Below are 26,369 nucleotides of genomic sequence, written 5' to 3'. Positions count from 1 at the left end.
GGACTAAAGGGGGTCCTTTACTCCCGGTTAAAATACCCGGGACTAAAGACCCCCCCTTTTGTCCCGGTTGGTTTATCCCGGATGGATATCCGAGAGATATGCACCCTACCAACCGGGACTAAAGGTCAATTCTCTACCAGTGAAAAGAACTAATAGAAAAAGTTGTATGGCCCCAATGACCCCGTGATGGCGTGATGTGCGAGACGGCAGGTAAATGAGGAAACAAGCGTTGTAGGAAGCTATATAGAGTTTTGGTCCCCAGATCTTCACCATAGACGCATTGACGATTTGACCGGATGGTCCAGGGATAAATTGAAAGGCTACCATTCACCATGCAGGATTCCTAGTGCTATTAGATATGCTAGATCTAGCATCCATGTCGAACAATTTGACATTGTTGTCTGCAACACCGGAACCGCGGTCGGCACATGAAGGAAAGGGCACACGCAGGTACACAACCTGTAACTCGATCACACGCTAACTAATAGTGGCAGCCAGCGGTCAAAACGCAGCACTTTTTGGTTAGGCCCGTTTCAACTCTGCCAACGGAGTGGCTTGGGCACGCGAGAAATTGACCCTGAAATAATGCTGATCGCTAGTGCTAATTTTTGAAAACTTTATGCCCTCCTGCCTAATTTCAGACTGACTTGGCTAAATGGTTAACTGGTAAGCTAGCTATCCCCTATTGTCAAACAAGGCACCTAAAAGGCGGATGCTACTCTGATTGAGCTTCGGCAACCACCATTTGCACTGCAGCAGCTATAACCATATACAAATAGGAAATGCTTGCCCGTGCACATCTATTAAATTCGTCATCTGCACGATATCTGGTGCCAATGCGCATTAGTTGAGCGCCACAATCTTGCACTATGATCGATTCATTTGATTTTGCGTGAGTATACTATGGGAGAGGAGATCGATCGATATAATTAGCAAAGCGAGATCATCGGTCGTATGATGAACATAAAGTGGGATGGAGATTCATGCGATCTCGCTTGCTCAACTGTATCGAAAGGGCCACAGCCGATGGATTTTGTTTGAACGATCCGCCAGTTTTTACTGATGGATTTTATTTTGAACGATCCGTCACTTTTTACTGATATAGCAGAAAAAATATAAGGTTACAGTCCTGGGAGGCTACAGGCAGGAAAAAGAAAAGAAAGGAAAAAAACAGCTCAACTCTACCTATTGGATTGGGACGTCAAAGCGGGTAACCACACAACTCAAAACTGCTAAACCTAACCGGTTGGATTAGGACATCAACACAGTCGCACCACTCCACTCAAATAGTGGCAGCAGAGCACATTACACCACTCGACTCGCAACAACGCAGAGCCGAAGTCTTTATCGCAGCACCCCCCACAGTATCATGCTCATGTAGTCACCAACCTGCAGGCGTGACACCGCGTCGACATGGAACCAAGAGAAATAGACCGTACGCACTGAGAAGGCTACCGCCACGTGGGACCCTTCGCCATAGTGCCGCTACAACATCACACTCCACCCGACAGAGTGATACCACTAGATCCTGACCTCTTGCAGGCTGCCTCGCAGTCGCCACCACAAAAACACAATGCACAGGGGTCTCGCTACATCCGCCGTTAGACTCCACCTCGCTCTCGTCACCTCGAAGAAACACCACGTGCGGGGGTTCTCGCCACATCCGTCACAGTGCTCCATGTCACGGATTTGTTTCTTTTATCGTCGTCAGAATGTTGAGCAATGTTGTCCCGCTATCCAAGGTCTCCATCAAACAGCTAAGCTGCCGCCGTAGGTCGACTTCGCCTCGTTGCTCAACCCGCGCACATAGCCTCCGCCGCCGTACCACCAAGTCAAGGAAATCGCTTGCGCCGTCTTCCGACAATGTACCACATCGGAGTAGCCTAGCATAGTTGAGCAATCCGCCGCAGTCCGCTGTAAGCCAAGTCATCCCATGATGTCATTGCTGCAAGCGCCGTGCTCTGACACAGTCCCACTCCACACTGGCAGCTGCAAAGCAACACCAGCCACCGCGGTCCGCTACAAGCAGCCAACCCGACAAACATGCGGCAACCCCTGACTGCCACCACAACTATGAACACCTCTACGTGAGCTCGGCAACCCCCGTCAAGCTTGCCATCCTGCACCATGTCATCTTGCCGTGCCGCAAGCCCGTCGCGGCGAGGAGGCCGCCACCGGTGACAGCCTCCCATGACCATCGGTGTCATCAGTATTGCCAAAAGCTGGGTTGGGTCTTTAGAACCGACGCCTCTAAGAAGGGCACGGCGCCAAAGGCGCCACCGTCGCACATCCAGCATCTGGACATGGTTTTCACCTAGAGAACCCCATGCAGCAGGGATGGGTTCCCAACATGACGCCCCTAACGGGAAGAACAACGCCCTAGGGTGCCACCGCTATCGCCACTAGCAAGATCGTCGACAAAGGCTTTCGCCCGGAACACCCCATCCCAAGCCACTACACGCACACAACTCAGCAATACCTGGACGACGGCCATGGAAACCCACCGGTGGAGCCACAGCTGCCGTGCCTTCTCACGCCGCGCCGTCGTGCCTCCTCGTGTTGCGATGCCGTCGCACAGCCGTGCGCCACGCCGAGCCGCAGCCACGGTCTTCATCATGCACGGTCGCAACTCGCAACCTCCTCACTCTGCGCTGGGCTACCGCTCGCCCCATGCCGGCCACCACTGTGCTGCCGCCTCGCAGCAGCGTGTCCTCCTCGCGCAGCGCCCGGTTGCCACCGCTTCTTGCTCCGCGCTCCGCGTGGCCTGCCCCTCATGCCACGCCACGCCGCGCCGTACGACTGCCATTGCACCTCACTGCCACCGGCGGACAATGCGGCCACCTCGCTCGCGTAGGGCTGCCGCCGGGGCGCCTCTGCGCTCGGATGGCCGTGCGCCGCCATCATGCTAGCATGGGCCCACTCGCGGCCACCTCCTGATCCATGGCAGCCGCCGCCGGTGCAGGGACCTGCGGCAGGATGCTGGAGTAGGGACCCCGTGGCTGCCGCCGGTGTAGGGACCACGTGGCGCGGACGCCGGCGCAACCGCCACCGCACCGTTGCCGCTCAGACGGTAGATTCAGCCTCCCTTCGTGCGGATCCGGCCACCACCCATGTGTATCTAGGGCTGGCCAAGCCTACCACGGCGACCATGCTTGGCCACGTCCAGGGGAGGGAGGAAGGTGTTGGGGAAGGGGAAGATAAGAGAAATTGGGTGGGATGGCCCCCCACCACCTCCCTCACTGCTCACCGGGCTTCCAGCAGGCATCTCCGACGGCGGCGGAGGCAGGAGCGTTGCTAGCGGCGGCTGAGGCGAGCGGATGGGGGAGCCACCCATGTCGCCCAGTTGGAGCGACGCGGGGGCAGGGTAAAATATCCCTACAGATGGATTTGCTACTCCTACTCCTGAACGTGATTTGGGGATTTCCTTTGTACGAAGTCTTTATCTTACGAGTGGATAGAGTAGTGCATGTCCGGCTTTAGTTCATCATCAGGCCGGAATTTTTCAATAGGAATTTTCAACTCCAAAAAGCGCCCAACTTTGCTTACACACCAAACAGTTGTTCGGATACTCTTGTTGAGCATATACAAATAAGTAATTCATATGGTCATCTTTCTGTCGTCAAGTAGTGGAGCGTGCTAATAGCGTGCTAATCGCGTCTGTCGTATATTTTTAGGGTCTGTCTTGCTTAAAGGAAAATCTTGGAATTCTTGTGCCACCAATAGTTCCAGACATAGTAGTCCTTTATTGATAAAAATAAAATAGTTCCGACATTGTCCTACAGTTTAGGCTCCTGATAAATAGTCTGCTTGCACCCTTGCAAAATATGCCCAGTTCTAAAGAAATATACCTCCGATGTTATACAGTTACTAGGTAAGAATGCATATCTTGATATCATCTTCAATGTGTTTTACAAGAGCAAGTAGAAGCTCTCTGGACGTCATTGCATTGAGATTTAAGAGAGACGTAACTGGTTCATGGCATACTTGACCTGCGTGCACCTCCAACTCTTCGAACACTACTCCGATTGGACGTGAGTACAGTCCAATATTCTAGCAATTACGCTTTGAACTTATCTAATTGATGAAGAATCCGACATGAGACTACGAGTTGAGGAAAAATGGCCAACAAGCAGGATGAGGGTGTTGGGTAAAGGCACCCCAGGTGGGAGCCGCCTCTTCTTTCAGCGCGACGCTCAAATATTCCACACACCAGACCCAACAAAATGCGATCCCCCACGCAAACGATTGCTTCTCTTCTCGCACCTCTCTCTACCGGCTGGCCGGCGAATTTGGTCTCAACAAATCAAAAGTTGCGAAAGGAACAGGTGTTGCCAAGTGCTGTCGCGTCGACAGCTCTGGGCCTTTGTGGCCAAATTACGTTCACTACTTTGAATGGAAAAAGGAGAAAAAAAAAGGAGAGGGGAATGCTTTGTGCTCCTGCTGCGTGAGGTGGTGCCGTGGTGGCATCAATTATGGGAGCGTAGTAGCAGCAAGCGACTCTGCAGTGGTTACAACTGGGGTTCTGGTAACTAATTTTGATTTGAAAATTAGGAAAAAATCTCCAGGAAATCTAACTACATATTCCTGGTTTTCTCAGGTAAAATGAGTTTTTTACATGGAAACAAATTAATGTATGAGTTTCGAATGGAATCAAATTAATAGCTGTGTTTCAAATGACGAAAAAACTAATTTTTCTTTGACAAGTTGTACTAGATTTAGTCTTGATATATTTTTTTTAATTTTCATTAGAGAAGAATCTGACATTAAATTCATCGTTCTAGCGGATCCCCGCTTACCTTGGTCATATTTTGCAGTGCAATCTGATGAATATGTATAACAATTTAGATAGTGTTTGGTTCGTGCTAAGGTAATGTAAACGTAAAAGAAATCAGATTACAGTGTATTTGGAGGTGGAATAGGTGATTGCCCTCTTTGTTTGGTTGCACTCTGGTAACGTAATCAGATTACTGTGTGGGTGCTATATTTGATTACGGTGGGGGAGGAGGGGTAACAAGCTTGTATATATATTATTTAGGTAAGGGATTCGATTACAGTGTCAATTGATTACAAACCACCGCAACCAAACATATGTAATGGAATTCGTTACCTTCAGTAATCAGATTACGTTACATTTGAGCCAACCAAACACTACCTTAGTAGCTACAAATGGTTGTGTACAATGTATGCCTCTACCTACTCATCTTGCTCTTATTAGTTAGGCTATTCTCAATGGGAAGTTATATGGAACGATTTCCAAAACTGCCACACCATATAAACTGATTTTTGTTGATAAATGAGACCATACGTAAAATGCAAAGTTTTTATGTTACGGTTTCATAGATAAGGCATAGACTTTAATTACAAAATTAGTTGAGATAAAACTTTGTAGCCCTTAATGTCAATTTCAATGCATTTCATAGTCTTGGAAAAAGTATAATCCCCATAAAACCAATCTCTTCTCCCTCCTTATTAATACTGTCATGTCGTCGTTTCTGAAAATAGCTTCATAGGCAAATGTCGGCAACCAGTGCCATGCACCAATGTACAACTGTACGAGCTAAGTGCTGGTGGGGGCTTTCTGAGTTTTTTTTTTTCAGGATTTGATCTCTTCGCTGATAGGCAAGAAAGATATATGCCTATGATAATGAACAGGGGCGGAACCAGGATGAACACCTCGGGGGAGCTAAATAGTAGAAATTAAGGGCTAGAGCTAGAAATTAATGGTGATTTGAGGCTTTGTCTACAGTATTTTAAAGGTAAAATCGGGCTCTCGAGGGGGGGGGCTAGCCCCCCTGGATCCGCCCCTGATAATGAACTGCACCATCATCGACAAAAAAGAAAAAAAAACAGAGATCACCTTCATGTTTGATTTAGTGACCATCCTTTTTCTCCTTTCTCCACAACTCTCTCACCGACTTCCTTGAGGCTATATATGGTGGCACAATTCAACAGGTTAGTAGCTAGGAGCACATCATGTATGCCACTCCAATGAGGTGATAATGGAGTTTGAAGGTGCTGGAGAAATGGTCGGTGTGTTGCTGGTGTAAACATAGCACTATATATGGACATGAATTTTGACTTTGCTTGGTAATGGAAATAGCGATTGAAAGCTGTGGTGCTAGTTTTGTCGGCGATTTACCAAACAAGGTAAACTATAATGTCAGAGCATTTTGGAAAGCCAGACAAATCACTAATGTCATTCTCGAATCCACCATATACACAAACAATTTCCTAGAGAAAAATTGAAGGTGCCTATGGTTGGAAAACTTGCATGGTACATGTATAGCAAATTTAGGTGGTTTGTAGGTCATGCATGAGAGCATGTTATGGTACTCATATATAGTACATAATATCCCTTCACCCCATTTCTTTGTTAACCCTCCGTGTTACCTCCGTAGAGCTAGGGATTGTCCCAAATAGAACCTAGGCATTGAGCAAATTGTTAATTTTAAGAGTGTCGATGCTGGCAATACAAGATATTTCAGCGGTTGAATAAGCATGCAGCACTAGGTATTCGGTATGCGAGAAAAAGGAGGAATATATACTTGATCAAATTTCTGACATGTGGCTCTACTATAGGATGCTTTCCCTGTAAATATGTGTTCAAAATGTCGTTAGGCACACTGCTCAACATTGATTCGTCATCAAAACCAAAGAAGGGGCGACATTTGCCAGTATCAACATCTTATTCTGGGAAGACCTAACATGGAAGAAATGATATGGTATGAAGAAAGCCTAGGTTGCCCACAGTAAACTAACATGGTTCCACTGAATCAAAAGACAGGAAAAGTCTTGGAATCCCTTAAAGTGAACGCCCAGTCTCGATAATCCTCCATTCCCCAAGACTCCTCGGCTTTACCATGTTTTTTATTTTAATCTTCTTTTTAAGGAGTGCCTACTTTGGAAAGAAAATATTTCAAGATTTTGGTTAAAAAATTGAAAGAGAGGCGTATCATCTTTCCTAGTACTTAGTAGCTAGAAGATGAAAATAATGCTACACGTGCATATTTTGAACATATATACTCGTAAAATAGTTCTACTGTCCCATAAAAAGCTTCAGAATATTGAAAAATCAAAGTCACACCTTATATTTTTGTATATAACTATAATTCCAGTAATTAATTAAGTTATATAGTTAATTAATCGTACACCGTCATCACTTCTGTACAAACATTTTCTGGAAATAAAACTTTTCTTGCATCTCTCTTTTTGCATTTGCTTTCTTTTATCTCATTCCAATCTGATTCTTTTCCATAAATATAAGCGTTCTAAAATGTCAAATTACACTTTGAATAAGAATGGGTGTTTTCAGTTTGGTCACAGGAATGGCGTACAGCTAAGTTTCGTTGACAATGACTCAACCTCTATAAACCCTGTTGGTGTCGATCTGTGCAGAGTAAAAATGCCATACACGAAAAAGGAGCAAAATAATGTGAAAAACTATCCAGAAATAGATCAAAAGTGTGCTCAACACTGTATATATGCACAGTTATCAAGTTCCATGCATCAGATAATCATTTAACCATCAGAGTAGCGATAAGAAAACAATAATAATCAAAGTAGTCGCACTAGCCAATTTTTTCACTATTTGCAGCTGCGGATTTCTAGATTATGCCCAGCAAAGACGAATTACTTAAGGGGATGTTTGGATACGAGGTACTAAACTTTAGGAGGATCACATCGAATGTTCAGACGCTAATTAGGAGGACTAAATATGAGCTAATTATAAAACTAACTGCAGAACCCCTATATTAATTCATGAGATGAATCTATTAAGCCTAATTAATCCATCATTAGCAAATGGTTACTGTAGCACCACATTGTCAAATCATGGACTAATTAGGCTTAATAGATTCGTCTCGCGAATTAGACTATACCTGTGCAATTAGTTTTGTAATTAGACTATATTTAATACTCTTAATTAGTATCCAAACATCCAATGTGACAGGTACTAAAGTTTAGGAGTGGGTTGCCAAACAGGACCAAGTCATTAGAGTGTGTCAGCACTTAGACTATATTTAATACTCTTAATTAGTATCTAAACATCCGATGTGACAGGTACTAAAGTTTAGGAGTGGGTTGCCAAACAGGACGTCATTAGAGTGTGTCAGCACTTACTGTATGTTTCATACTTTTTTACTGGCATTCGAAAGGCACTTTGCAGAAGATGCCAACCCATTGATAATAGAGCCAGTCCAGCAGAATTAACAACATTGAAAATGAGGAAGATTTAGTTTTAAAAGGACATCTTACACAATATAGTACTGATGTTTCTCAAAAGGGCAAAAAAAAAAAAAGCATACTCACAACTGAACCGTTGTAAGTAAAGAATGGTCTTACTTCTTATCTCTGTTAACTAGTAGTTTGAGTTCGACGCTGGTTGGCAGATTCGACCTTTATCTACTTTTGAGTTTCAATCCAACTTGCTTATTACTTAGTGCTGCCTGCAATGCCATATGACTTCTCTCAACTGACCATGTACTTCTTGCCATATTCCTGCAGGCTGCAAAAAGACCCACCTGTTGCTTGTGGGAACTCGGTGAAAGCCAAGGCTAACAAAGGTATGCATATAATAAATGAATAGTAAGCTCTTAAAAATGAGTGCACAAAGCACTGGAACGAGTCTTCTTTTCAGGACCAAAAGCAAAAGCTAGTTGGCCTGATGCCTGCAAGTTACATGCTTTATGGTATGCTAATTGTAATAAGACAACAACGAGTGTTATGTGTAACTTTAAGTCATCACAAAATTTTAATACGACATGCTGCCAGTGTAAAGTGGACATGTTGCTTTGCTGCTTTAGTACTCTAATTATGTGTGTAGAATAGTAGTTTATTCACAAGTTATGTGACAAAAGAGTACATGTTGTGTAGAATAAAATACTATGCTTAGAACTGGCCAGTTCCAGTTACCATGTATACGTTTGAAAGCAATCGATCCGTAGCATTTGATTTGTACCAGACTTAATGCTCAGAGAAGTGTAAACACCAAATAGATATATCACAAGTTCTTGTTCTCACTTCTCACTTCTCAAATAAGATTATACCCTGTATGTCCTTTTGTAACTCTTGTGGAACCACCTCTCTCTCTGTCGGAATGAATTTTGTTGTTTGGTAACAGAAAGCTACAACACTTGGAAATTGGGACCTGAACATGCCTCAGCACTGATAGGAGGAGGTTGCATCTTGCCACGTAGTGAGATGGAAGATGTGTGAAAGAGCCCAAAGTAACATGTGTGACTGAGGTGCCTTGTTGCAACCTTCTCCTGTCACTGTTGTGCTCTTTTAGGTCAAGGACGGCAGCATAGTTTCCCTGCTCCCAAAACCTCCAAATGCTTCATAAATCCTCTTTTTTTTGTTTGAGCTGATGTTGATGCTAATATGCTATGCGCACCATTTCAAAAGCATAGCAAACGATCGGGTCCCAACAAGTCAGCTCTTGCATTTTCAAGTGCAATACCTGTACAAATCAGGATAAGAATGAATGAAGCCTTCAAAGAGTTTATGTGAGCATCACCAAGAAAGCACGCCATTGTCCGTTGTCCCATCTGACAGAACTGGACATATCTATAAAAAAAAACTGCTGTTTTTTTCCCCATTTCGACGTGACAAGGCCGAGCCAAGCATACAACCGCATCCACATTGTCTATCAACCGTTCAATTACAAGTCGCAGCGTGTTCTTCGTAAAAGGGATCATCAGTACACCGCACAAAAGTAACTCTTGGGGAGTAATCCAATGGCATGAGCTCAGGGCCGTTGGGCCCTCTCTCTATATCTTCCTTCAGCTTAGCAAATTGCAGGGATGACCAGTAATCCTTTGCCAAATTCTGCGGAAGGCCAGTGTAAGGAGCTTGTTTGGGTGACTCGGAGAAAAAGGTGAATTAAAACTTATGATAAAATGAGTATAGGATTACCATTTTGATCAGCTGCAATATCTCACTCACTGCACTGTCAAACAGATTTGGATGAGTTAGATCAGGTGTTCCTAGTATCTCTTGGCGAGTTCTGTGAGAAATATTTATCTCCATTTCTGCACCTGAATCATGCATGCCACTTTGTCAAGGCTGGTTGAGAAGTAGAGTGCATATGGCAAATATCAAGACAAGGGCTTCAAGATAAATTAGTGGCAGAAACCGATTGTATTCATTGAAAATCAAAAGGCTCAGAAAGATAACCTGATCACTAATGTAGAGTAGCATACCTGCGTCAATATATTTTTCAATGATGTGTCTTGCCATGTATATTCTTCTAATGGAATCATCCAGATGTATCTTCTTCAGGTCATACACCTCTTCATAGAAATGAACACTCTCTCCAGCTAAGCAACTACAGTTTAAAACACAGTTTTTGTCATAAACCGGCAACTGGTGGTTGTGAGCAAAGCTCATAAAAATAGCAGCTGACAGAAAAGAAAAATAAACAGATAATGCAGACAACAGGGCACATAAGTAAGTATGATACAACCTGTCCGCAAATGACATGAAAGACATCCGGAATCTTTTGTCCTCAAGCAGCTTGTCCAATGGTTGATTCGAATCAAAATGAGTGGCATTAATCTTCTTTACTGAACCCCTATCAGTTATACCTAATGCTTCACCCATAGTCATAAAGGCAGTCGACTCTTGCTTTCCTAGACTTATTTGTGAATGCAGAGGTTGAGAAATAGACATTGAGAAGAATAGCAGCACCAGAATACTTGCCTATGCTTTGAAAAAGAAAAACATGAAACTAGTGAGCACATGTGATGTTCATAGGGTAGTAGCTAAAAAAATTAAAGCCAAAGGAACAAAAAGCACATCATGGGCAGTTTGTGAAATGTTGCATTGTCAAGGGAAAATATAATATTTGCAGCTTCAATGTGTGGCGTTTGGAACATGACACTACAAAATTTCTTGTTTATACAGATTTCAACTGCTAAAAGTGTTTGCTACCTTGTTAAATGTTATGGATGCATGCTGGTGCTGCACGAATGCCTAATACAAAACCTTCCTATTTTATATCTTTCTCTGGTTTCTCAGCATTTTTTGAGTTCGTAATCATTAGCTATAGAAAAATCCACCAAGGTCCCAACCGAGAAGCTTTTGTTTCAACTGCAGCATCAAGTTATACGGAACAGTTGTGCACATTAGAAGAAGGTGAACGCCAAAGACCCTTGCAATCTTTGGATTCTCCGCAAAAATATGTTGCTCCTAACTAAATTCACAAATGAGAATGGTAGGTAGACAATGCATCTGTGATCATCATGGCCGCTAGCGAAGCTGTGCATGACTTGCTGCTGAATTGTGCCTTCTGAGCACTCAGCAAGAGTTGAATTGTGGATTATAACTCTGTCTCTGATTTATGGATTATATCTAAGTGGAAACATACTTGAATGATATAGTAACTAATCATCCTAAATTCCTAATACCTACTATAATCCTCCCTAGCTACTTTCTACGCTAAAATGGCATAAAGTTACTGTTCATTGCAAGGAATCGTAATTTCTGCAGATGCTGTCCACAATAGTCGCAGATGGTGCAAGGTTCTGCAGCCACACAGCTAAGACAGATGAAGTCAAAGCAAGGGCAATTGATCAGGGAATCCCATTGCTTTTTCTCTTCCCCCTGTATGAGTTCAACACAGCCAACCAAGTCTAGTCACATAGCACTAACTAGAAAGGCACAGGATTGAACCAGGAACCACCTGATTTCCATCCAACTCCTGGATAAGGTCTAGGAATTTTACGAAAACCAAATTTTTAACCATAATTCTGAAAGGCCGACATATGAGAATTTAATATTTACAGAAGATTAGAACAGCAGTAGTAAAACTGTCATGAAACGGTTCAATGTGGCATATGGCACAAGGCGAGAAATACCGTACAAATTGGCATCAAGAGTTCTTTACCATGACAAGAAGGGAAAATCTAGAGAAAACTTGAATCCATGCAATATCTTCGTGAATTTCATTCAGGACATATGCAACAATCCAAAATCCTGTAGAAGTGGTATAGTGTCAGAGCAGGCAAAATATGATATCAAAGAAGGAACAGCATAAATTACTAAATTTATAAACAAAGTGTAATGCATAGCATGCTACAGGTTTTAGTGAACTCAAATTTTCTTATGCACACATTCAACTTGGTCCATGATGAATTAGTGTGTTACAAATTCCACTATAAAACCAACGCAATAAGGGTCAGGTTACCAGATTCTAAACAAAACTAAGATATGTTTAAAAGATTCAGAAATCTCAGCAGCAAGATTAAAAGGTGTCCTTTGTTATCTGTCCTACCCAAATTTTGCTATTATTGTTTCAGTAACCTCCTGATATTGCAACATCCACAAAATTAACAGGAAAGACTCAATGAATCCAATGCTGATGGAAAAATTTGGGCCCTAGCACACAAAAAATGGAATGGAAAGAATCTAAAGGACTTAAAGGGAATAGCAAACTTTTATCTGCATCTTGCAGATGCCAATGGCATATCTAGAGTGAACCACCAGTCCAGTGAAGAGATCAAAAGTTGATAACCACATAGATTCTAGTGTGGAATCCCATTCCTACTGCAAACTCATTAGTGTGTGATGGTGAAACATCCCCTCCCAAAGGAAACTCTAAAACAACAAAGTCACATCTACCCTACTTTATTCATCCCGACATTCTCCTCCCTCTTATCAGTTCATGCCTCTACATCATCCTAACAAGAAATAGTAGACTCTGACAAGACTGAGTCAGCTCACCGTGTCGCTATTAGGCAATCCATGAAGTGGGACCAAGGGTGCATAGGAAGCTAGGCACAGTAGAGAAGCTCAACATGTTTAGCAGTGCAGCATGGCTAGGCAACATCCCTAAACCCTAACCCTGTACATCCGTTGGCTTTGGGCTCAAAAAAACAGACGCTGCTAGGTCGTGGGCCGGTCTCCCATTCCAGGTACCAAAGAATGCTCAAGCGCTTTTTGATGTGGCCATGGAAGCAATAGTAGGGAATGGTGAGTCTGTTCTTTTCTGGTCCAATCGCTGGTTGAATGGCAAAGCCATTGAGGAATTAGCACCAAGGCAATTCCAAGAAGGGCAGTTAAAAGCCGATCGGTGGCTCATGTGCTCCAAAACCGGAATTGGGTGGCTGACATTAGGGGGCTCTAACAGTTCAGGTGCTTGCTGATTATCTACTAATTTGGGACTGGGTTGATGACCTGATCCTACAGCCGGATGTTCCTGATCAGCACCGTCGGAAGTTAAACAAATCTGGATCCTACAGCAGCAAATCTGCATATGCTGCCTTCTTTGTAGGAACAATCAAGGTCGTCCCATGGAGGAAGATTTGGAAAAGCTGGCCCCCCTTGCATTGCAAGTTCTTATGGTTGGCTATCAACAAATGATGTTGGACAGCAGACCAGTTAGCCAAACGAGGACTGCCCATCCTGCTGCCTGCCGTTTATGTGACCAGGCTGAGGAAACCATTCAACATTTGTTAGTTTCATGTGTTTTCAGTTGGCAGGTCTGGTTTTTTCTACAACATCTGCATTTGGCTGCTGTAGCGCCCACAATGATAACAACTCGCTTCTCTAGTTGGTAGGGAAAAACTATAAGAGGTGTGCGAAATGAAATGAGAAAACGACTTAACTCCCTAATAATGCTTGTGGCCTGGGAAATTTGGAAACATTGGAATTCATGTGTGTTTGAAGGGACATCGCCAAACCTTCATGCACTTCTCCAGATCATGGCTGATGAAAGCACCTTGTGGTGTATGGCAGGTGCTACTAAACTCTGGGAGCTTCTTGTGGGGTTGCTGGCACCTAATGCTTAGGTTTTCGCTGTTCCTCGGTCAGGTCCTGTTCTATGTTTTTGTGGCACGAATATAATCTAGTTTTGATGTTGGGTGTGTGGGTGTGTTTGTGCTCAGGTTAGGCTGTTAGCTTGACTTGTTGTAATCGAGTTTTCCTATCTTATGAAATAACACGCAGCTATCCTGCATTGTTCGAGGAAAAAAGTATCTGCCAAGGACAACTACATGAGTTCAACTTACATACCTACTGCTATTGTTGAAACAATAATTGCTTGTAGAAGATCCTTAAATTCACTGAATCTGAATTCAATATGTCGAATGGATAATGTGATGACAATTAAACCAGCAATATAAAATCCATGTATACACATTACTGGAATCACCCACTGAGCCTGCATGTGACACCGGTGATTCAAAGGTTTATTCCAATGAAAAACTGCAAAGGAACAAGCAAAAGAAAAGAGAATAAGTAGTTATATAACATTGTAGCAAAGTATTGATGAAAGTTAGATGACCTACATGCTTGCAATACACAAGTTTTAGTGCTTATTGTTGGACAAATGGCCCATGGAGAGGCCCATTTAATGAATCCCAAAGCAAGAGTGCAGAGGCATTCAATAGTCCCATACTGCTAGTTTGAGTTGGTGGAAGCCAACTTAAATAGGAGAGCACTCTCACTTCTTTGAATACATAACTGAAGGAGAGAACGGGGCTTGGGTTACACAACGCACGCGTGCACGAGTATTCGCGTTCTTTTCGCGTAGCCAACCGCGCGACTTGCGACGCAGCAAGCAGCCAAGCCAAGTTGGTGTAATCTTTTTGCCGTTCGCGTGTAATCTTTTGACATCGGTCATTAGAGGTGATAAACACGAAGTCAATGCCTTAATCCCGAGTTAACATGGCAGTTACTACCGCCAATTAGTGGGGCGATTTTATAGTAGAAACGGACAGCAGAGGGCTGCCGTCTTCTCTATAAGAAGTCCTGGAGACATCCAGGAACACACGCGAAAGACCCACGAATTCCTTCTCTTCTCCCTTTTTGCTTCTGGTGAAGTGTGTTGTGGTACTGAGCTGCTGGATCTCGCCAGCTCTTCTCGGCGTGCATCGAGGAGGAGGGTGAGTGGTATCTCCAAGCCATTGCCATCGGGAAGCCTGCACGAGGGGCGGCAATAACGTTTCTGGGCAGCGCAACTTCTCGACTGCTCAAATCGATCGACTACGTTCTGCGCTGCCTCATCGACGATCTGTACTGCACCGAGTAACCCTGCAATCGAGTCTACACGAGGACGGAGCACAGATCTGTAAGTCCATAGATTGGATCTATTACAGTTATGAGTTACATCATGTGCCGGAAGGTTTCATGCCTACTAGTCATGGGTTACATGATATTATATATGGTTATGACTGCTTTGCTTATGCTGCTTTTACACACCGTTTACATGAGTATGTTGCGGGCTACGCCTGTCTGTTTGAAACTAGATTTGGGTTACATAGCAGTAGCACTAGGTTACGTAATTTGCCTCATGTTTATATTTCGTAGATTTAAACGCACATATCCAACACTTATAAGCTGGCAGCTAACCAAAAGGGTTCATGAGTCAGATTTCAAGCAAAGACATAACAGCTCATCCATTGGGAGCAGGGTCAGAGCTGCAGCCATTCATTGGGGTTTGGTGACCCCGACGACTACCGCAAATCCTTTTGCATCTCTGTTGTTTCATATGAAATGACCCCATTGAAAAATAAGATTACTCTATCCTGACCCCGGTGCCTATAACTTCTGGCTTCGCCCCTGGCCAGGAGTATAGCGAGGCGGAGTTGGCTGTTAGGGGAAGGATTATACTATAGACTGAAAATGCTTAACTTGATTCTTCATTGCTTGATTCCTTCCAAAGGGTGGCAGCCGTGTGCCCTTATATATGCCTAACTCTACAACTTGACTAACAAACTCTAAATAAGATAAGCGCCCAACAAACAATAGATATCCTAACTAATTTATCCTAACCTCCCTGATCTCATGCGAGAGTAATTCCTGCACATGACAGCTCAATAAATAGCAATGAATAACTGTAACTATGGGCAACAACTTACATGCACTGGCCCAACACAAACTGGTGAATGCAGCTATGAAGTTGATAGAAAATACTGGTTTAAGCTAGTCTCAAGAAAGAAAAAGGAAACGAAAAAAATAATAAGTTGGATTCTTTCATTGTGTAAACTAATTATCATTTTTCCAGCTTGTTAGCACCAATTATGGATCCTAAATAATAGAAACATAGACTATTTATTATTGCATATATAACCCTTTAGGCTAAAATCCTTTACTAAACATGTTGCTTAATATAGACACATTGATAATAAATAAATCTGGCATAGTTCCAGAAATATGTGTTAAGTATTTCAAAAGAAACATTATCCAAGGGTAAGAACCTGGATTGTATAATTACTTGGCATATGACTTTGGGGGGGGGGGGGGGGGGGGGGGGGGCGGGGGAGTTAGAAATCACTTGATAAGGAGTAAGTAGCCCTATCTTGAACCCACTTACCAGCAGCTCCACATATCCATGGAAGGAGTATAACTACTAAAATAATGGAAGGCCTGATCGGTGGCAACCGGTGCCTACGTACAAGACACAAAATGCCAATTAATGACTTCAAAAATCTAAAAAAAGGTAAAAATTCTAGAAATGCAGAACTTACTTAACAAAAACGTGATATAACTGAAATCCCTGTACAATGCGGCAACTGATCAACAATCCAAATCCAAAAGGCCCTTCTGCCCAAACTGTATTCAGGTTGAACTTTGTCAGGATTAATCAACTGAAAATAATAGCTGGACAGTTACTTTGCTCTACAATGATGGGCTACCGAAGGTTGTCGGATAAGTGAACCTGCCCAGAGATAACATGATTTCCAAGGATGCCCAAGCTTTAACTTCAGAAAGTTCATTGACATCTGCACCTTGTAGGTATTAGTTCTTTTACTCATTCAAAAGCCATACCAAAGGCATCAAAAGAGTCAAAATAGCGCACCACCAGTGAGAGCAACAGATCAGTGCTTCCAATAATTTGAACTATTACAAGCCAAACACCAGTTCTTTTGCCCTTCCGATAGATGAAGGGAAAGAGAGCACGGAAAATGAGCCTGAACAGAGTAAGATATTGATTGTTCAAAATAATTCAGATGCTGACAGAATTATGTAATAAGATTCAATATCCACCTTGCAAACAAAAATATTCAACACCCTAAGGTTGTAGGGGAAAAAACTCGCTGTAAAGTAACCCCTATTATACAGTTGAAAATGGCTAACACACTAAGTATTGGTGCCAATTTCTAGTTTATGAAACAGAACTCTGATGATTTCGCCTGCTACAATTTATATGGTAATAGTCCAAGGTCACTACACGTAGCAATTATACAGTACAATCGTGCCATTGTGCAGAACTGCAGCCTACCCACTTTATATAGTAACAGGTAGGTGGTACACCAAGCTTCTCGCAGTGGACCGGTTAGAGCGAACTCCGGGAGTCGTTGAAACTCCCATCCCGACCTGGGTTCGAAGCACAGCACCTTCTTAGAACAAAGCCCAGGGGTGTCTCCTCTCATGGTCAAGTTTTTTTTTTAAATAGGTATGTGGTACACGACCAAAGCGAACAGGCCTCTAGCTGAGTTGGTTAGGTGCCTCTAGTAGCACTCCTCAGGTCCTGGGTTCGACTCCCCGTGGGAGCAAATTTCAGGCTGGGGTTAAAAAAATCCCCTCATCTGTCCCATGCCAAAGCATAGGTCTAAGGTCCGGCCCAGATCATTGGTTGTCTCACACGGGCTACGGTGCGGGAGTTTGGAGGTTTTCTCGACCTGCGTGAGAAGGTCTTCTTCTTCTTAGCATAATGCCCGGGGGCTGTGTTACCCCCCACAGGTCGAGTTTTTTTTTTAGTACACGACCAAAAGTTCCTCTTATACGGCTAAGTATATGGTTTAGTATAACCATTTTCAACACGCTCTACATGGAGATTTTTGCTGCAAAATTAAGAACCCAAATATTTCCTTTTCATCGAGCATGTAATTTGCATGTCTCCGGGTCCTGCATCAATAACACTCGAATATCCCTTGTTGACAGAAAATAGCCACCTTGTAAACTAAACCAAAATCTCCGTTAATAAAGACCTAAATTCGCACCAAAATGGTCATCCTAGGACCAAGCCACAACCCACAAGCCGTGACAGAATCTCACATTCTTCAGGAAAAAAAACACTCTCCGTGCCTCTACACTGTAACACCGAACAATCCAGCATTTGTAACTAAGATCCCAAATCACTACCGCCACAGGGGATCGCCTAAGCTCCAAAACCTTTCGAATCCGAGTGAGGAAAACCATATCTAGCGACTTCCCATTCCCAGCCAGAACCCGCATTTCGGACAGAAGAGCAACGGGCCGAATGCAAATGGACTCTTGTCCTCCGACGAACTGAAACAGAGGGAGTTATAAGAGAGAAAGGGAATAGGAGAATGAAACATTACAAAGCAAGAACCGCGGAGGCAATGGCGAAGGCGGCGAAGTCTGTTGGGCAGCCCCCCGAGAGGGCGCAGCCGCCGGCCATGGAGCTGCGGGGGGCAGAGACTGGCGACGGAGTGGGGGATCCATGGGAGGCGGCAGCTACGGGTTATATGTTTCTACTTCCGTGTTTCTGCTTGGTTTGCTCAACGGTGTGAAAGCGGCCGTAAAGCATAAAAACACCGACGCCGGATAGTACACGGAGGAAAAAAAAAGGAAATGTGGCTATACCAAGTTAATCAGTCTTTACTTATAAAAAATAGAAAATCTAAAATGTGATCCCTCTCGTTGTAGAAATTATAGAAAGTCAACGCACATATCACATGGTCTATCTCATGGTCTTCTTGTTGAAAAGGAAAAGAAGGAAGGGAGGACGAAGGAAATAAAAAAAATGACGGGTCTCGGTTCGGGTTTGAGGGTTTAGGTTGCATGTGCTGCTGGGACTAGAAAGAGCTCCAGGGAGGCTACCGACCCGGCGGAGGAGGCGGGTGGCAGATAGTGAGGTGAGGCGGTGATGGCGTCACCGGCTAGGGTGGTGGGAGATAACGGTGGGCGGTATCAGGGCGGGGTAGGACGGTGACAATCTCAATGAAGCTAGGTTAGCGTGGCTTAGTCGGTGATGGCGAATCCGACAGTGGAAGTCACCAGAAACAGAGCGGGTGTGCGGAGGCGGTGCGCTGAAAGGATCGTGTGATGCCTAGAGGGGGGTGAATAGGCTCGATCTTTAAAACTTGAAAATTCTTCGCAGCGGTGTTAAATGGGTCGGAACTTCTGACACTGCGCCGGAACTTCTAACAGAGTAAAAGGCACTCTACAAAATCCAAAATAAAATAGGTTTTAGCATAATTTATTTGAATCAAAGTTCAGCAAGGAAGTATAGAGACTACAGCAAGTGATCTTTATGAAAGAAACTTCATAAGTACATAGATCGACACAAATCAAGCTCTAGGTCAATAAGAACTTGAAGAACACAATAAGCACACGAGATAAAGAATTTGTTTACCGAATACTATCTTTTGGTGTGTCATAATGCTTTATGAATGAAAATATATCCTTCTCACCGGTCATATGATTTGAGCATCCACTATCAAGCAACCATGCAGTGCCATTGGAGGAGTAGGCCTACAAAACAAGTTAAGCTCGAAATTTAGGTACCCAAAAAGATTTGGATCCTTGTTGGTTAGAGGGATACATCTTTGGAACCCACACACTTCTAAAGATAGCTTTTTTCGTGTAGGCACCAACATACTTGACCAGTATTTTTCCATTGTGGTCCATTGTAACCATGTAGTCGGTGGTATACTTTGGTGAGAGCTCATGTGCAACCACCTTATCCTTTGACTTTGTCATGAATTTTTTCCACAACATTTGCCTTGGTAGTTGTTTCGACCATTGACTTGACTCGAGTTGGATTGGTCTTTGTCACACAATGTATCATGTCCATCAAGTCACCAAGGCTTGCACCCTTATTGAACATATGGACCTCCTTATCATTTACCATATTCCGATCATTTACCTTGCTTCCCTTGTAGTGTCCAAGCCCATCCATATGGCTATGATGCCTTCCAGCCTTATACTTGATCTTAGGCTCGGGCTTGACACTACCTTCATAACCTTGTGCCACTAGCATGTTCAATCTTTTGATTTGAACATCCCTTGCTTCGATTGACTCTTCTAGCTTAGCAATGTTAGCAATATAAGCATTGACATCAATTTAATAACCATCTTGAGAAACCTTCACTTGTGTTGACATTGGAGTCAAGATTTGCCTTGAAATTGGTTTTGGTGTTTTCCTAAAGAGCACTATAGTTAACTTCAAGGTCTTTATATTTGATCGTTAAGCATGAGAAGCTTTCTTGAAGTTTACTATGAGTGGCCTTTAGAGAAGTTAGAGATTCATTTGCCAAAATGTGCTCCTTTGACATTCTCTCATTTGAATCATTAGCTAGGGACAAGTCAATCACCAATTTTTCAACCTTCACCTTTTCTTCGGCAAGGGCCTTCTCTAAAGCAAGGTTTGTCTCCTTCTCAAGGATGAGCAAATCTTCTTGCCTATCGAGAGACTCTTTCTTTTTCTCCAATTTATCCATAAGTTTTTTCATCTTTTTTAACCTTTATTTCCAAATTTTTTTTATCATTTTAGCTTTATATTTTTCTTCATCATCTTCCAAATCATTTTGCACATTTCTATATATGGAGGAAGAGAGAGAAGAGTAGGTGGTTGTTTCTTCTACCTTGGTTCCTCTTGGCATGAGATAAAAAGGAGTGTCATCATCATTGTTGGAAGTGTTGTTGAAAAGTCTTGTTGGTGTAGGAGGCTTGAGTATGGCTAGAGTTGCCATGCATTCCTTGTTAGAGCCTTCATCACTAGAATCTCATTATTGACCAACATGAACTCGATCTTGATATTTCTTCTTGTAGTCCTTACTCTTCTCCTTGTACCTCTTCTCCTCCTTGTCCTTGTTTTTCTTGTATGGACAATCGGCAATGTAATGACCTAATTCCTTGCACTCATAGCATCTTATTTGTGATATTTTCTTTCTATCATCACCACCTTTCTTGAAATTCTTCTTCTTCATGAATTTTTCAGAAATTTCTCAAGACCAAGGCGGTTTCTTCATCGGTACTTCTCTCATCACTTGAATTTTTTTTCTTTGATTTGAGACTATGTGGCTTGACTCAACCATGATACTTGAGCTAGCGTTGAGAGCAACACTCTTGTTCATCTTTAGACTAAGTGACTTGGCCACATGTCTTTCAACCAATTCTTGATGTAAGATTTCACCAAGAAGTTGATTAGGTGTCTTTGTTTTGAAGTTTGGATCCCTTCTAATCATAGTGGCAAGAGTAAGGTTCCTTGGTGTGAAAGCCTTAAGCATCTTCTTTGTGACCTTGTGATCATCCCAATCCGTGCTTCCAAGAGATCTAATATCCGACATGAGAAGCAAAAGTCTATCGAGCATTTGTCTCATGGTTTCCATCAAGCATAACAAAGTGCTCTAGCTCTCCATGAATCAAATCCATCTTGCCTTATCTAACTTGATCAGTCCCCTCATGTGCCTCCTTTACTATGTTACAAATCACCTTGGCAATCTCAACGAAGCAGACCTTGTTGAACTCTTGAGCACATAGAGATTGTGATAACCCTGATGGCTTGTGCATTGCAGAAGTAATCTTGAGCTTGCTCGGCCATCGGTACACCATTCTTGGGTGGAGTTACACCTACAACCACAACTTCCCAAATAGAAGGGTGAAGCTCGTAGAGATGCATTTTCATATCATATGACCACTTGGGATAATCTGTCCCATTAAAGTAAGAAGATTTTCCCAAGTGGAACGATTGAAATTGTGAAGGAGGATATTAAGACAATGCATTTGCATAATTATGAGGAACTTGATGTAACCCATACAAAGGATGCTTGTCCCTTGCTTCCTGTATCCTCTTCATCATCAACTTCTCCGTCTTTTTCTCAATCTTGGATTTCATCTTCTCTTTTCTTCTTCTCTTTGCTTCCAAGTCCTCACCCTCAAGATCATCACTTGAGCTAGAATCGTCATTGGAACTTGCTTCACGAATAGAGAGTGGGCGACTCCTTGGTAGCTAGCCTTGAGGATCCACGGGACCTCCTCCAAGGCCTGCATTAGCAGAAACTATAGCAGCGGCTTCTTCAGCGGCGGCGGCACCATCCCCAACTTGAGACATCTTGAATCCCTTAGCGGTTAAGCCTTAATCAAGAGATTAGGCTCTGATACTAATTGAAAGGATCATGTGACGCCTAGAAGGGGGTGAATAGGCTCGATCTTTAAAACCTGAAAATTCTTCGCAGCAGTGTTAAATGGGTCAGAACTTCCGACACTGTGCCGAAACTTCCAGTACAGGGGCGGAACTTCCGACAAAGTAAAAAGTACTCTACGAAATTCAAAATAAAACAGGTTTCAGAATAATCTATTTGAATCAAAAGTTCAGCAAAGAAGTATAGAGACTATTGCATTTGATCTTTATGAGAGAAATTTCACAAGTATGTAGATCGACACAAATCAAGCTCTAGGTCAACAAGAACTTGAAGAACACAATAAGCACACGAGACAAAGGATTTGTTTTCCGAAGTTCACTCCACAAAGGAAGCTACGTCTTCGTTGAGGAGCTTACGAAGAGCCGGGTCCTCACTAACCCTTTACCTCTCTCTATCAACCACAAAGAAGGATTGAGTCACTTACTATGAATCCTCCAAGAGGGTGGGCAATACAAACTTCCCGGGCGCACCACAACAAGAGGGCGCTTTTCACACCTGATTTTAAGGACAAAACCGAGTGCTTTCAATACATGTGCGTCAGGATCAAGTTACACACATGTATGACAATAGTGAATAACGAAGACAGTGCTAAAACGAATAAAGGGAGTATTAAACATTATTACATGACCGAAAGTCTCAATAAAACATAAGCCTAAATTATTACGCAGCGGAACTCGAAAGATGACGAAGACATCACAGGCAGCTGACTGAAGAACCGTACGCCTAGAACTCCTCAAAGTCATGCAGATACTCCTCCAAATTAGCTTGGTCTGAACAGCGGTTTTGCAAGGGTGAGTACACTTATGGTTGGTACTCAACAACTCGTGGGGAATAGTGTAGTGTAAGGCAAATCAAGGTATGGCTAAGGTGTAATTAGCATCAGCTTTTAATTAAGTTGGTCAAGTTTTATTAGCAATTAACTAAGTGTAAGTTTATACCTCCAAAATTAAACATGAGCATAAATAAAGCAATAACATAACCATAAATGATATGACAACAATTTAAATCCATCTTTCGATAATATTATCATGTGAGGGTCCAGGCCGCTCTTAACCGTGAGCACGGCTGATCGATCAGTTTTACACTCTGCAGATGTGGCACATCTTTACCCACAAGTCGCGTAAAAGTTCAAAAGAACTTTGGACCCAACCATGCGGTGTTTGCAAGGCACCATACCACACTTCCGAGGTGTGATTGCATAGGGACGCTACGAGGCCTTTACAAAGATTCGCTAGCAATGTGGTAACTCGCTAAGGTTTCAGGTCGAAGAAGAACATAGCAGTCCCCTAGTGGGTATAGTGTCTTAGCCAAGCCCACTTCCCCCGAGAGCGAGTGCTATATCCCATGAACGCATCCCCTCTTGCCCTTTCGGTAAGATTACCCCAAACTAGAGTTTCTAATTATTCAGCTAAGACCAGAGCCATTTAGTCTTGTGGTAGCACTGTTTTCCTGGGTGGTTCTCCATGTTCCGTTTAAACAATAGTGATCTTGTATTAATGAAAGGTATAATAGAAGTAAAGCAAGATTAAACATTGAGTTTAGTTAAATCACCATATAACAAGTAAGCACTAAGCATGAGCTACCCAACATAAAAGTAAACCCGGTTGGTCAAGGCAAAGGTAATTTCAATCTAGGCGAACCTTAATTGGGACCCATCAATTTAATCTTAACATGTGCATAGCATAAATGTTGAGTACGAGAAAGTAAAGGTGTATAGGACGGAAAAGTAGTGATCAAGGACACGACTTGCCTTCTTGGCCTTGCTCCTGCTGTTCGTACTCCTCAAAGGCTTGGTCTTCAAATCCCTTGAACTGCTGAACGTCTACACGCGTCACACGAGCACATAAACATGAGCAAAAGGTAAGAAACAGTACACCAATCACAATTAAACAGAGAAAACAAGCTTTTAAAATTGATCTACGCTTTAAAACGAACACGTGGATATAAAGAACGCGAGAAACGGAGTTAAGATGCAAAAGATATGATTAAAACAAGATCCAGGGGCTTTTCTGCGAGAAAAACAAAACTTCTAGGATCAAACTGTGAAAAACCGAGGGCTTATACATAATTACGCGTATAAACTGAAGGTTTAACACGCAAAAACTCCAAAACGGACGGCGGGTTGATTTTTAGAAAACTCAGGGCTTAAACCGAAAAACGTGAGGGCAGATCTGTAAATATTTTCAACGCGATCTGGACTGCGGGTTGATTTGCAGAAAAGGTGAGGTCTTAAGTGAAAAAGAGACGCGGCACGGCGCGGTTAACCGGTACGTGGTTCGGTTGAGCCGCTGCGAGCCGTCGGATCTGGATCCGACGGTCACGGTCGTCGGCGGTAGCGCGGCGGCGGCGAAAAAAAGGCAGCCGGCGGCGGCGAGCGGCGGTGGGGTCGCCGGAGTTGGCCAAAACGGCGCTCCGGGGCTCGTGCGCGGAGAGCACGAGAAGCAAGAGGAAAACACGGCGATCTCGTTTCGGCGGTCCATGATGACCGAGGCTCACCGGAGGGCGGCGCTTGGCGGCGGAGAAGTGGCGGCGGCGCTGGAGCTTGCGGCGGCTAGGGTTTTAGTGCTGGCGCGGGGTGCTCGAGGCCGGGAGGGGCAGCGGCTTATATAGGGGTGGATGGCGGCGGCTTGCGCGTCAAGAGATAAGGGGTGGCCGAGTTCAAATCGGTTCGGGAGACGGCTCTCGCGCAGAGATCTCGCGCGGCAGTTTTGGCGGAGCAGAGTCCCGGCCGGAGGTGGAAGATGACGGCAGGGCCCACCCGTCGGTGGCCGCGGGCGGTAAGTGGGCTGGCGCGGCTGTTGGGCCGGCGCGGTCTCGTGGGCCGGCGGAGGAAAAAGGGAGGGCAGGCGAGCTTCGCGGGCCGGCGAAAGAAAAAGCGGAGGGGGAAAGCTTCGCAGGCTGGTGAAAAAGAGCAGGCCGGAGGAGCTGCTGAGCGGCTGGGCCGAAAGAAAAAAAAAGAAGAAGGGGAAGAAAGGAGAACGTGGCCCAGGAGGAGAAGAAGGAAAAGAGAAAGAAAAGGGAAAAGGAAAAATTTTTGAAAAGTGGAAATTGAATTTGAAATTCAAACTTGATTCAAACTCAAGCAATCAAAATAAATGCACCAGCATGAATGCACAAATAACTCCTATGATGAATTAATTTAATTTGGAGAAAAATGAAAATTAATATGCCTAAGAATTTAAATGACATCCTAATTTGAGCAATTTTAGTGAATTTGAATTCTTTAAAAATTTGGGTGTTACAAATCCTACCCCCTTAAGAAGAATCTCGTCCTCGAGATTCGGAAGATCCTGCAAAGAGATGGGAGAATTCCTTCTGTAACTCGTCCTCTCTTTCCCAAGTTGCCTCATCCTCTGTATGGTGACTCCACTGAACCTTGCACATTCTGATCGTCTAGTTTCTGGTAACCTTTTCCAAAGTATCGAAAATCTTAGCGAGGTGTTCCGTGTAAGTGAGGTCATCCTGAACATTCAATTCCTCCATAGGCAACTGTTCCTCGGGAACTCCGAGGCACTTCTTAAGTTGTGAGATATGAAACACGTCGTGCACATCTGACAACTGATTAGGCAACTCCAGTCGATAGGCTACCTGTCCCATTCTCTCAAGAATCTTGAACGGACCGATGAATCGAGGTGACAACTTTCCTTTGACCTTAAATCTGCGCATACCCCTGATGGGCGACACCTTGAGATACACATAATCACCTACCTCAAAGGTCAATTTTCTTCTCCTGGTGTCAGCATAACTCTTATGTCGAGATTGCGCAGTCCTCAAGTTCTCTCGGATGATCTGGACCTATCTTTCTGCCTCTTGTATAATTTCTGGTCCGAATAACTGACTTTCTCCTATCTCACTCCAATAAAGGGGTGTTCTGCACTTCCTACCATACAAAGCTTCAAACGGCGACATTTTGAGACTGGCCTGATATCTATTATTATAGAACTCTGCATAGGGTAAACTCTTGTCCCAACTGCCTCCATGCTTCAATGCACATGCTCTCAACATATCTTCTAGTATTTGATTTGTTTGCTCAGTCTGTCCATCCGTCTGAGGGTGATAAGCTGAACTGAAATTTAACCTTGTACCTAGAGATTCATGCAACTTCTGCCAGAAGCGTGACGTGAACTGCGTACCTCGGTCAAACACTATCTTCTTGGGCACACCATGCAAACACACAATTCTTGCCATATACAACTCTACTAACATGGACCCGGTGTAAGTAGTCCTTACCGGTATGAAGTGAGCTACCTTGGTCAA

The 26,369-nt window shown here is 43.6% G+C and overlaps 1 protein-coding gene across 4 annotated transcripts; it reads right to left on the bottom strand.

Annotated features, from left to right (window-relative positions):
* Positions 1 to 8,893: 8,893 nt before the first annotated feature.
* Positions 8,894 to 18,481, bottom strand: LOC117844701 (regulator of G-protein signaling 1). Of its 4 annotated transcripts, XM_034725455.2 has the most exons (11): positions 18,285 to 18,480; positions 16,799 to 16,910; positions 16,658 to 16,721; positions 16,467 to 16,551; positions 16,313 to 16,386; positions 14,011 to 14,202; positions 11,885 to 11,973; positions 10,463 to 10,698; positions 10,200 to 10,324; positions 9,913 to 10,034; positions 8,894 to 9,825 (listed from the first exon to the last, which is right to left on the bottom strand). In XM_034725455.2, the coding sequence occupies exons 1-11, from the start codon at positions 18,362 to 18,364 to the stop codon at positions 9,655 to 9,657; spliced, it is 1,350 nt and encodes a 449-aa protein (XP_034581346.1). In that variant the 5' UTR covers positions 18,365 to 18,480; the 3' UTR covers positions 8,894 to 9,654. The 4 variants fall into 4 exon arrangements, with proteins under 4 accessions (XP_034581346.1, XP_072148252.1, XP_072148253.1 ...); XM_072292151.1 differs by lacking the exon at positions 16,799 to 16,910 and having other exon boundaries at positions 16,635 to 16,721; positions 18,285 to 18,481; XM_072292152.1 differs by lacking the exon at positions 16,799 to 16,910 and having other exon boundaries at positions 18,285 to 18,414.
* Between the last annotated feature and the right edge of the window lie 7,888 nt (positions 18,482 to 26,369).

The sequence above is a fragment of the Setaria viridis genome, chromosome 2 (assembly GCF_005286985.2).
Source record: "Setaria viridis chromosome 2, Setaria_viridis_v4.0, whole genome shotgun sequence".
Classification (NCBI taxonomy): Eukaryota; Viridiplantae; Streptophyta; class Magnoliopsida; order Poales; family Poaceae; genus Setaria; species Setaria viridis.
This window is presented reverse-complemented; position numbering and strand designations above follow the sequence as displayed.

Coding starts and splice junctions, on each gene's coding strand:
- LOC117844701 (XM_034725455.2), bottom strand. CDS start 18,364: ATGGCCGGCGGCTGCGCCCTCTCGGGGGGCTGCCCAACAGACTTCGCC. Junction 16,722..16,798: donor ATCTGTTGCTCTCACTGGTG/GTGCGCTATTTT, acceptor TACAAGGTGCAG/ATGTCAATGAACTTTCTGAA. Junction 10,325..10,462: donor TTCATGTCATTTGCGGACAG/GTTGTATCATAC, acceptor TTTAAACTGTAG/TTGCTTAGCTGGAGAGAGTG.